This window comes from Arachis ipaensis, chromosome B1, assembly GCF_059453495.1.
Source record: "Arachis ipaensis isolate K30076 ecotype BB chromosome B1, ASM5945349v1, whole genome shotgun sequence".
In the NCBI taxonomy this organism is placed as follows: domain Eukaryota; kingdom Viridiplantae; phylum Streptophyta; class Magnoliopsida; order Fabales; family Fabaceae; genus Arachis; species Arachis ipaensis.
In genome coordinates this window covers 22245282-22257966 of record NC_142436.1, presented here as the reverse complement: position 1 = coordinate 22257966, position 12685 = coordinate 22245282, and the positions used below count along the sequence as shown (strand labels likewise).

Genomic DNA, 12685 nt, shown 5'->3' with positions numbered 1-12685 from the left:
CAAGATGCCCAGGCATCAAGCATCAGCCGGATGTGTGATCACCGATTCATCTTGGCGTACTCCATCCACATGCCACTTCATATATTGCGCAGTAGTTTTAGACATAAACAAACGTTGAAGTCTTGGAGTAATAGAAAAATATCTCAATATTGAGTATGGCACATCCCTACTGCTATTAGCTGTATCCCCTTCCTTTGGCTTAAATTATGGGTGTCCACAAATTGTGCAGGCTACATAACTAGTCTTGTCACTTGCTTTTTTTATATAATATAGCATGCAGTGATTAGGACAAATATCAATTTTCTCATATCCTAATCCCAATCCTTGAATAATTGTCTTTGATTAGTAGAAATCTTCTAGCAACTTCTTTGATTATGGGAGCATGCTCTTGATTATGGCAACCATTCGATTATAACAGCTCTCACTCATGTTGAATTCTTACTTCAAATTCACTAGCTGGGTTACAGTTGACAATATTGTATGCTTGGTGCAGCCATCCCACTAAAGTTCATCAGCAATCCTCAGCAACTTATAAAACTTTGAGCTGATAGATTTGGATCCTCTTCTAAACCATTCACTACGTTTAAGTTATCACCTACAGCATCAATAACCATGTCTACAAATGGATTTGTATTCTCCTCTTCATATTCTTGGGTAACATTTGTTGCATCCTATTCAACCCATCTTTTCTCATCGTGAGCAATCCAGTTTATATAACCCTCCATAAACCCACGATCATACAAATGCTTTTCAACCCAAAACATTTCATACTTAATTCTCTTCTTACATTTTTTGCATGGACAAAGAATGTGACCTATACTATCAATGACTATCGGGTTTCTTTCTACAAAATCTATGAATTTCACAACACCTTTCTTAAATTCCTCGCTTAGATGACCAGTGCAATCTTGCCTTCGTGACATCCAACTTCTATCGGGCGCCATGATTATCTCGACTAAGGTTTCATTTTAGTTGTAATACCAACGTTTAACATGCATATATATGACATAGTCTCGTGTGTTTTTTTGTAAATTTTATTAATATATTTTTATTCACAATCATACTAAATAACCCCTTCGACAAGTTATAAAGTAACAAATATAATACATTCAATTTGAAAATAAAGATATAAATCATAAAAAGATAATATACAAAGTTTGAAAGAAATAATAATAAACAATTTGAAGCATTAAAAACACCAAAAACAATTGGGTATAATTTATCTCATGTCAAGAACTTCAAATCATGAGGTTAAAAAGTATGGAGATATACGAAATTCAATAAAAAATATCAGTAACTAATTATATCTTTTAATACAATAAGAACCCAAGAGATTGATAGAACTACCATTATAGCAAGAAAAGAGGAACTTAAAATTCATGATAATATGAAGCAAGACAGCAAAATACTCAAGTTCAATCAGTAACAAATTCTTTCAGCAATGAACAAATTTAAGTGATCATTTCAGAACAACAACAAATTCAAGGTTCCAGTAACAAATTTCAACAACACATTCAACTTTCAACAACAAAATCAAAGTACATTGATGAATTTGACTTGTTTGGGTTTGCTACTTGTCATTGCTTGCTTATTTGTACATATTAAATGCCTATATGCTAATTGCTTTACTTGAATCTACTTGTATTTTACTTGTTTGTCTTGCTTGTGTTTGAACAACTAAGAGGTCCCTCATGCTGGTGTCGATTGACACTGAGGGTTGTTCTGTTTGGAGTTTGGAGAGTTGTGAAATTTTGTTGAAATTGAATTTGGTTGGTGATTGTGTATTTATGAATTTTGAGTTGAATTTATGAATGTTGGGCCGAAGGCCGTGAGAGGTAAGTTCGGTAAGTTGTTTGAATGATATGCTTGAAATTGAGATGTAAAGTTGATGATTTAGAGTTGTAATGTGTGAATTGAGTAGGCTTGAACTTGGTTAATTGTAAATGAGTAAATTGGGATGGTTTGGGGGTCATTATATTGAGTAGAAGTGATGTGGCTTGTGAATCTTAGAAAAAATTGGTAAATTCTGTTTTTGGACAAAAATTGATTTTTGACCAACTTTGGCGGGTTATAACTCGATCCTCGAAGTTGGAAGTTTAACGAAAATAGATTTTTATAAAAATTTATTTATTAATCTTTCCAATGGTTCAAAAATGGTTGAAAATGAATTTTGTAGAAAAAGTTATGAAAGTTTAAAGTTGGATTGAAAAATTGAATTTCTGCAGCATATCAGCTTTTTGAAAATCTGGTATGCATGTGTACGCGGTAGTGTCACGCGACGCGAGTCTAGGGCTCTGCCTAGCACTCTCATGTACATGACTATGGCATGCGTACGCGACAATGCCTTTTTGAAACTCATGTGTATGCGGCAGTCTCACGTGATGCGGGCAAGTTTTTCTGTCCAATACCCTCGCGTATGCGACATTGTCAAATTTTGAATTCATACGTATGGGGAAGGTGCTTGCATATACGACTTTGCCAAATTCTGAATTCATGTATACGTGGAAGGTTCTTGCATAGCGACCACCTTGTTTTTTTGAAAATGAATTTTTGTGTTCTTAACCATTCTTCTAGCCTTCTAAACTTCTATAATTCTTGTTATGAGTCTAGAGCTGGTGTAATAGAGGGTAGAAGAGTTAGGAATGAGACTTAATGAGTTGAGATAAGAAATTAAGAAAGATGGATTAAATGTAATGAGAAATGATGATGATTGATTTTGATTGAGAATGATGAGTATGATTATAATAATGAGGAATGATGATGATTGATTTTGATTAAGGATGATGAGTATGATTATGATATGAGAAATGATGATGATTAATGTGTAGCTTGATATTTGGTGATTATTGGAAGTGGTGTTGGCTTTGGATTGGTGTTGGTGGTTGAAACCTTGCAGAAGTTTGTTGGAATCAAGTTTTTGGGAGTTTTGAGTTGCATGGAAATTGGCCAAGGTATGGTTTCGGTTTCCTTTATGTAATATGTAATGTTTCGTGAAACTTAGTCTAGTGGACCTTAGGATAGGATTGAATTAATGGTGGTTGTTGATAATTATGATTATGAATTGAGCATAATTTGCTTGAACTTGAATATTCATTCCTGTAAAGTGCAACCCTAGAGAGATGGTGGAAGGTGAGAATTCCCTTCTTTGTTCCTCCTGTGAATATAAGATCGCCTCCAGTGAGATGGTGGAAGGATAGAATCCCCTTATTTGTTCCTCCTGAATATTTGTTAAACCTCCGTCGCAAAATGTGGCTGGACACTTAGACCTTTTCAGATAATTCCTCCAAGAGATGCAAATTCCTCTTGAGAGATGTGCGCACACATGGACTGTGTATAATTTTATAAATAGTTCTCAAAATAGTGACATTTTAGTAAAAAAAAGCCTATATGAGAGAATGCTCTTAATAAAGGAGAAAGAGGGTAAGAATGTGTATGAAAAATGCATCGAGTTAGAGAGGTATTTATAAGGTGGGAGGTGGATTTGGATTTGGGCTCATATCGAAAAGGTGTGGCCCGAAGTGTTGCTAGATCGAGTTTGAGTGCTCAAACTGCACCTACATTGGGTTGGATTTTGCTGAACTACCCCCAAACTAGGCTAGCTTATGACGATTTGCTGTGGATTAGGCCTAAGGATCGCAAAAAATCTATTCCTGCAGTATCCGCAAAAATTACCTACGACGAGGGGCTAACAAGGACCCGCAAATTCCTCGGAGTCCTTGCGAATAAATGAAAACAAAAATGCGAATTAAGATATCTGCCCCACAAGGACTCACAAAATCCCTACGAAAGAGATTTTACTTAAGTGCTTTTATATATATATATATATATATATATATATATATATATATATATATATATATATATATATATTCTATTTTATTTTATTTTAATTTATCTGTTGGAGATTTTGTATATTAATTATGTTGAGTTTGTGCTTTGATTGTGTTTAATTTAATACATTTAATTAAATTATATTAAATTTTATTATAATTATATTATTTTTTAAAACAAAATTAAAATTTAATATCCATAAATATTTACACGTCTATCTCTTCTACAAGAGAAAATAAACGAGACTCATAATAAGAAAGGAGTAAAAATAGAAACGTTTTATAAATCAGGCCTAACCCACCTGAATTGTCTCCCGTCTGCAAAGAGAAAAAAATTGATTTTAGTAATTAAATCATTTTTATTTGTTTTAGAAAATAATTTTTTTAATTTATTTCAAAAAAAAAATTCATTTGTAGTGATTATACTCCAATCCATCGCTTATCAATCATCTGCCACTTGACTAAAAATAGTACTGGTGAGCTATTATTGTTCTACTTTTAATTTGAATCCTTAAATTTATCATCCAATAATTTGAATGGACTCTATTGATTAGAATATTGATGTCTACTTTTTTTTACTAGAATATTATAGATGGATCTAAATCTTTTGAATTGAATTAGGGGTTTTCATGAGTCGGATGAAATCGAATTTGTCTTAACACAGATTTGGCTTTAAATATACAGCGGATCTATTTTTTAGATTCTAACCTGGCTCTAGACCCGATGAAACCTAAATATTTTTGGGCCATAACTATATTGAGTCCAAACCGGGTAAAACTCGGGTTTTTAAAGTTTTAATAATAATTTATAAAAAAATTTATTTATAAAGAAACTTACTTATGATGCACTTATTTATAAAGAAGAAACTTGTTACCGAAAAGTTTATATATATATATATATATGTTCATACCCTGGCCCAATAATAAAGGTCCAGGATCCAAGCAAATAGGCCCAACCCAAAGGGTTGGCCCTCACCCAGTACCCGCCTTCATCCCAAGAAGTCGGTACTGAACACGACCTGCTCCAAAGAAGTCGGATACGAGGGTTAGCTGGCAGATAACACTCATTCGAATGAGTAACTACCCCTAGAAACTCTCTAACCACTTCATAGAGCCATATCTTAACCTCCTTAAGATATGGGAACGGTTATCCACCTAAAAAGGTGGCACTACTTCAGCGGTGGTTATTGGTTCACCACTATAAATACGCTGACACCATTCAGGTATCCCTAAGTTCCAATACTCTCTAACCTGCTCACACTCTTGCTAACTTAGGCATCGGAGTGTCTTTGCAGGTACCACCCCCCATTCTTTCACACATACAAGTCGGACGGAGGAACGCCGAATAACAGATCCACTCGAAAGCCACCTCCTTCATACGTTTGGGCCAACCAACGCCATCCAGCCCATTAATCTCCGGTTACCCATCGTAACATTGGCACCGTTGCCGAGGACCCGAGAGATCAACCAGTGATGGCGGATAGATCCCCTGAAGAGGGTCATGTGGAGACAGATTCTGAACAAGAGAATCTGAACACTGGAAACAATGAGGCAGACCAGACCCTTCACCAGGAAGCCAATGATCAACACAGGGAAGGCACCTCCGGAATAAAAAACCCGAGTTTGCGACCCGGTCACCCTCCCTCAACGAAAGAGAGGGAGAGGGAAGCTAAGAAGAAGGAAGAACTCGACCTCGATAGGCCAAGAAAATATCACTCTTATACTCCACTGAAAGTTCCTGTAGTGGATGTATACAGAGAAATTTGCAATACCGAAAGGCTGCCTCCTCCCAGGCCCATTAAAAATAAAAGAGGGGGGAGCCGCGGTGATTACTGTGAGTACCATAAGATATATGGGCACTCCACAAACGACTGTTACGACCTTAAAAATGTGATAGAAAAACTGGCCAGAGAAGGTCGGCTTGACAGATATCTCATAGAAAGGTCGGACAGTCATGGAAAAAGAAAGTGAGATGATATGGATAGAAGAGACCCACCACCACAAACTCCGGAGAGACATATCCATATGATCTCAGGAGGGTTTGCGGGAGGGGGACTCACAAAATCCTCTCGTAAAAGACATCTCAAGAGAGTTTACCAGGTCGGAGAGGGGTCCTCCGACCTTCCAACCATTTCATTCACAAAGGAAGATGGGCGAGGAATAATCCCTGGGCACGACGACCCAGTGGTAATTACCATGATCTTGGCAAATGCCCATCTACACAGAACACTAGTAGACCAAGGAAGCTCAGCGGACATCCTCTTTAAGCCAGCTTTCGACAAACTAGGTTTAGATGAGAAAGAGTTAAGAGCCTACCCCGACACCTTGTACGGATTAGGCGACACGCCAATAAAGCCACTAGGATTTTTGCCCCTCCACACCACCTTTGGAAAGGGGGAGAAATCAAAGACTCTGAGTATAGACTTCATAGTCATCGACGTGGGGTCGGCCTATAATGCTTTAATCGGCAGAGCTACCCTTAATCGACTCGGAGCGGTGGTATCGACACCCCACCTCTGCATGAAATTCCCGACCTCAGCGGGGATAGCAACGGTGAGGGGAGATCAGAAGCTGGCAAGGAAATGCTACAATGAAAGCCTAAACCTGAGGGGAAAAGGCAAAGAAGTTCACACAATAGAGCTCGGTGGAGCAAGGATTAAAGAAGAGCTGCGACCACGACCCGGAGGAAAAACCGAGGAGATTCAGGTCGGAGAAGAGGAAGGAAAAAACACTCACATAGGAACCAACCTGGGGGAACCCTAAGACAAGAATTGATTAAGCTCCTAAGAGATAATTCCAATCTCTTCGCCTGGAAGGCCTCCGACATGCCTGGGATAGATCCAGAACTCATGTCCCACAAGCTCTCGGTCTACTCGGGATCTCGACCTGTACAACAACGAAGACGCAAGCTCGGCCCAGAGCGAGCTCTAATAGTAGAGGAGCAAGTACAAGCGCTCCTAGAAGCCGGTTTTATCAGAGAAGTCGAATATCCAACATGGCTAGCCAATGTGGTGCTAGTCAAAAAACAAAATGGTAAATGGAGAATGTGCGTCGACTATACCGACTTAAATAAGGCATGTCCCAAGGACCCTTATCCACTACCAAGCATTGACACCCTAGTAGACTCTAGCTCGGGGTATCAATACTTGTCGTTCATGGACGCCTACTCAGGGTATAACCAAATCCCGATGTATAAACCAGACCAGGAAAAAACATCATTCATCACGCCCAGAGCTAACTTTTGCTACGTGGTCATGCCATTTGGATTGAAAAATGCAGGGGCCACATATCAGAGGCTGATGAATAAGGTGTTTGCCCCTCACCTAGGGAGCTTAATGGAAGTGTACGTCGACGATATGCTGGTAAAGACCAAGAAAGAAGTCGACCTCTTGTATGACCTTTCACAAGTCTTTGACACCATAAGGTTGCACGGGATGAGACTAAATCCTGCAAAGTGCGCCTTCGCGGTGGAGGCAGGAAAATTTCTAGGATTCATGCTAACACAAAGAGGGATCGAAGCCAATCCCGACAAGTGTAGAGCTATCCTAGAAATGAGAAGCCCGACTTGTTTGAGAGAGGTCCAACAGCTGAATGGCCGACTAGCAGCTCTCTCCAGATTTTTGAAAGGATCAGCACTAAGATCCCTTCCACTGTTCTCCCTATTAAGAAAGCGACACCAATTTGAATGGACTCCCGAATGCGAGGAGGCGTTCCAAGAGTTCAAAAAGTTTTTGAGCCAACCTCCTATTTTGACCCGACCTGTAGCCGGAAAAGACCTCGTCCTATACCTATCCGTGGCAGACAAGGCCGTCTCAGCAGCCTTGATAAGAGAAGACGAGGACGGTCAACACCCAATCTATTTCATCAGTAAAGTTCTACAGGGCCCTGAGCTAAGGTATCACAAATTAGAGAAGTTTGCCTACTCCTTAGTGGTAGCCTCTCGAAGGCTACGGCCTTACTTTCAAGCTCACACAATAAGAGTCCGCACGAACCAACCCATGAAGCAAATCCTCCAAAAGACAGATGTTGCAGGAAGAATGGTTCAATGGGCAATAGAGCTCTCCGAGTTCGACTTGAAGTACGAAACTCGGACGGCGATTAAAGCCCAGTGCCTCGCCGACTTCATTGCAGAATATGCAGGGGATCAAGAGGATAAACCAACTACATGGGAACTCTATGTAGATGGATCCTCCAATAAAACAGGAAGCGGCGCAGGCATAATATTGGTAGATGAAAGGGGAACCCAGATAGAGGTTTCCCTCAAGTTTGAATTCCCAGCTTCAAATAATCAGGCAGAATATGAAGCCTTGATTGTAGGATTGAAGCTGGCAGAAGAAGTCGGTGCTACGAAGGTAATGATATACAGTGACTCTCAAGTGGTGACCTCCCAAATAAGTGGAGAATATCAAGCAAAAGACCCAAATATGAAGAGATACTTGGAAAAAACTCTAGAACACCTTGGGCGTTTTGCAGAAACCGAGGTCACGCACATAACTCGGGACCTAAATAGCAGAGCAGACGCCCTATCCAAGTTAGCAAGTACCAAGCCAGGAGGAAATAACAGAAGCCTGATCCAAGAAACCCTCCAGGAACCTTCAGTGGTAAAAGTGGAAGACAAACAAGAAGTCTTTGAAGTGGTCGGATTAAACCTCGGATGGATGAACCCCTTGGTCGAATACCTGAAATTCGACATCCTCCCCAAGGAGGAAAAGGAGGCCAAGAAAATCCGAAGGGAAGCACAACACTATACCTTGGTGAAAAATATTCTCTATAGAAGGGGGATATCAACACCATTGTTAAAGTGTGTACCGACCTCAGGAGCCACCGAGGTATTAGAGGAGGTACATAGTGGAATCTGCGGGAACCATCTCGGAGCAAGGTCATTAGCCAGAAAGGTGATCCGAGCTGGATTCTACTGGCCAACCTTGCAGAAAGATGCCACAGACTTTGTGAAAAAGTGCCAACCATGTCAAATGCATGCAAATTTCCACGTGGCCCCCCCAGAGGAGCTCATCAGTATCACCTCCCCATGGCCCTTTGCAAAATGGGGAATGGATTTATTAGGTCCTTTTCCCCAGGCGCCAGGACAAGTCAAATACCTGATAGTGGGAATAGATTATTTCACAAAGTGGATAGAAGCAGAACCACTGGTCACCATCACTGCACAAAGAATTCGGAGGTTCCTCTACAAAAATATAATCACAAGGTATGGGATACCTTATTCCATTACCACAGATAACGGAACCTAGTTCACCGACTCCACCTTTAGAAGCCTAGTAGCCAGTATGAACATCAAACACCAGTTCACCTCAGTGGAACACCCACAAGCCAATGGGCAAGCCGAAGCAGCCAACAAAGTCATACTGGCAGGGCTGAAGAAAAGATTACAAGATGCGAAAGGAGCTTGGGCTGAAGAGCTCCAACAAGTACTATGGGCTTACAGAACAACCCCCCAATCCGCCACTGGAGAAACACCCTTCCGACTAGTTTATGGCGTAGAAGCCATGATCCCAATAGAGGTCAATGAGCAAAGCCCAAGAGTGATTTTCCACGACGAGATCATGAATATACAAGGGCACAAAGAGGAGCTCGACTTGCTCCCCGAAATCCGAGAAGAAGCCCAGATAAGAGAAGCAGCGTTGAAGCAAAGGATGACCGCGAGATACAACAAAAAAGTCATTCGAAGGAGTTTCACCCCAGATGACTTGGTCATAATCAGAAACGATATTGGAGTCAACAAATCGAGGGAAGGAAAGCTCGCTACTAATTGGAAAGGACCATACAAGATCAACGAGGTCTTAGGAAAAGGCTATTATAGGGTAACCGACTTCGACGGCAACGAGTTACCAAGATCATGGCATGCTTGTAATATGAAAAGGTACTACAGCTAAAAGCGAACCCTACTCCCTGATGTACTCTTTTCCCAATTTCATGATTTTTTCCCAAAATCAAAGGGTTTTTTCTGAAAAGGGTTTTTAACGAGGCATCATAGTAGGGGCTAAGGGAAAATAAATTATCAAAAGCCCTTAGTAGCAATAAGGTACCTCCTCAATTAATAAAGATCTCTTTCATTTTAAATATCTCTTTTAAATTCCCTTTTTATTCTCTTTCTACGAAACGCGCCGATTTAAGCTCGACAAAACGTGAAAATCCCATGAACCGACCTAGATGGTCGTCAGGATAAAACGACGAGGTACAAGTCGGCGTAAAGAGGCTATAGAAGTCGATCATGATAAACTCGGGAGCAATCCGACTCATAAGTCGGAAAGCGAAGCTGAGTAAAATTAAAATGAATCGCAAAAGTAGCCTAAGTCACGAAAAACTCAATGAAACAAAATTGAGTACTAGGAATAACAAAAAGAGATAGGAAAAAGCTAAGAAAAAGTTATAAGGCTGCCTTGAAGATAAAAAAAGATTCAGAAAAGCAGGCAAGCCCCAAAGGAAAGGTTTTTTCCAGAAAAGATCAAAGAGTCAAAAGAACCACGAATAGCATGCGCGCATAAGGTAACTCAAAACCCTTATCCGAAAAAGGGCATTCATTTAAACGCTAAATTAAACCCTTATTAAAAAGGGTATCGAAAATTTGTTTTGTTTACGGCCCTAAGAGGGGCCCACAGGCCGGGCCCCAATAGTCAAAATCACTTCTTAGCAAGAGGAGTAGACGGATCACCACCACCAGGACCAGGAGTTGGAGAGAAAGTCGAAGGAGCGCCAGAAGAACTCGGAGCGTCCTTAGAGCGAGGAGGGGACTCTATGATCCTCTGCCGCCGAGTCTTCAAATCAGACTCAGACTCCACCACGGGGACAGGAGGATCCACGATGGCACCATCAATAACAATATTATCAGGGTCCAAAGGAGAAAGGTCCAAGTCAGGAGCAATGACTCCGACCTGCTCCTTAAAAACCCTCCAAGCCTCATCAGCACCATCCGCAATAGAGTCCTCCAACTCGGTATAGGCCTTCCGGGCATTCAGCAAGTCATTCTTTACAGACACAAGATCAGCAAATAAACTGTTGTAGCTGGCTTGCGCTGCCTTCCTCAAATCCACCTCCATGTTGCATTGGGCTTGCAACTTCTTCTCCTTCTCCCGGAGGCTGCCTCTCTCCTCTTTCAGCTTGGCAACTTCCCCCTCCAACTCCTTCTCATGCTCCTGATATATGCGAAGCCTGCCTTCCAGCTCCTCGACCCTCGAGGTCGTCCCTAAAGAGCTGAGAGGAGTCTTCTCAAATATATCTAAGAGTTTGCCACAAACCCCCGCCGTCTTGAGACTCTCCTCAACCACAGTGGTGAGGTAGTGCCGAACAGAAACATCATCCATACTCATACGAGCATGGGGATAAATGTTCTTTCGGACGAACGCAAGAGCGTCCGCCTCACCAGAAGCGCCAGACTCTAAGGTCTTGCGCTTCTTCGGCTCTGGTTCAGGAGTAGGTCGGACAGGAGGGGGTGGCAGAGAGGAAGCAGAGGAAGAAATTACAATAGGTTGGGAGGGAGTCCCGACGTTCCGAGGAGGAGGAGGAGGAGAGACAACCGCCCTAGCACCACCAGATCTGGCACGAGACTTTGCCTTGGCTTCCTGAACCCTCTGGTAAGACTCTTGAGTATTTTTCTTTGCCATCTCTGCAAAAACAAATTGGTAGCTAAAAGTCAGACAAGTCGGTAAAAGAAATTGCAAGTCGGAAATAAATGAGAAACGCAAAAAGCTACCTAGTTGTGACTGGACAAAAGTCGGCGGCCCCTGGAGAAATTTTTTAGTATCCAAGTATGGGGCCCTCCCCCACACTTCTCGGAGGAACCCTACGATGGCCGCCTCCACTTCGTCCAGGTCGTCCAGATCATATTTTTCACAGGGGGAGGCCTCTAACCAGTATAGAGAAAAGCGAGGAGAAGAACTCTCATCTAAGAAAAAGGGGTGGTGACCCTCTACTGCTTGAACTTTGAAAAAATAGCTTTTAAAATCGTGAAAGGATTCGTCAAAAAGGGTAAAAAGCCTCCGGCCTTGTATGGCTCGGAAGGACACCCACTGTTGCTTATTATTTAGCCCACTGAAGGGCTTGGTCATATGGAAGAGATAGAAGAAAATCCTCAGAGAAGTCGGGAACTCTAAGGCCTGGCTGATAAATTGGTAAATTTTCAAAAAGCCCCAAGAGTTGGGGTGAAGCTGGGTGGGAGCAACCCGGCAATGACGTAACACAGACATTTCAAACTCTGAAAATGGAAGAAAAACACCCAAATGGGTGACCATACTCTCATACATAAAAAAGAAATGAGGGGCCGCCTCGTCGGCCCTCCCGAAGCAAACCCGGTCTTCTGGACCCGGGACTACCAACTCATACTTCGGCTCATCCTCTTTAGAAGTACAAATTCTGTGGTGAGTACGAAGGTGGGTGATAAACTCGGTATCAACTGAAGGCTCCTCCCCTAGGACCGTGACATCAACCCACTGAGAGAGAACATCTACGGAAGCCATTTTCTTTTCTTAAAAAGGGGTGACAAGAAACCTACAAAAAGAAAAGGAAAATCAACACACGGTCTCTAAAGGGAGGGGGTACGGAACTAAAGCCTACAAACCAATCTACCCACAAAATAAAGGCACGCAAATAGAAAGCATGTTACAGAAGGGGAAAAAGCTAACCTTTAAGTCTGAAATCAAGACTGGAGGAAGTAAAAGCCTTCGAAACGCAAGAATGCAGCACGAACGAATGCAAGGGAAATTTGAAAGATCGCAGAAACGAAACAACGAAAGAGAGGGAAAGTATTTATAAGAACGTTAGGGGCATAATGGTAAAATTAGGGCAATCATTAATGAAGATGCACCGTTACCAAGGCCATTAAATCCCTACGCACACCCCTAA

The 12685-nt window shown here is 41.5% G+C and overlaps 1 protein-coding gene and 1 pseudogene across 1 annotated transcript; both read right to left on the bottom strand.

Annotated features, from left to right (window-relative positions):
- Positions 1-204: 204 nt before the first annotated feature.
- Positions 205-2495, bottom strand: LOC148575941 (uncharacterized; annotated as a pseudogene).
- A 7972-nt stretch (positions 2496-10467) lies between these two features.
- Positions 10468-12300, bottom strand: LOC148575940 (uncharacterized). The gene is made up of 2 exons (XM_088502628.1): positions 11538-12300; positions 10468-11450 (listed from the first exon to the last, which is right to left on the bottom strand). Exons 1-2 carry the CDS (start codon positions 12298-12300, stop codon positions 10468-10470), a joined length of 1746 nt encoding a protein of 581 aa, XP_088358754.1.
- Positions 12301-12685: the final 385 nt, after the last annotated feature.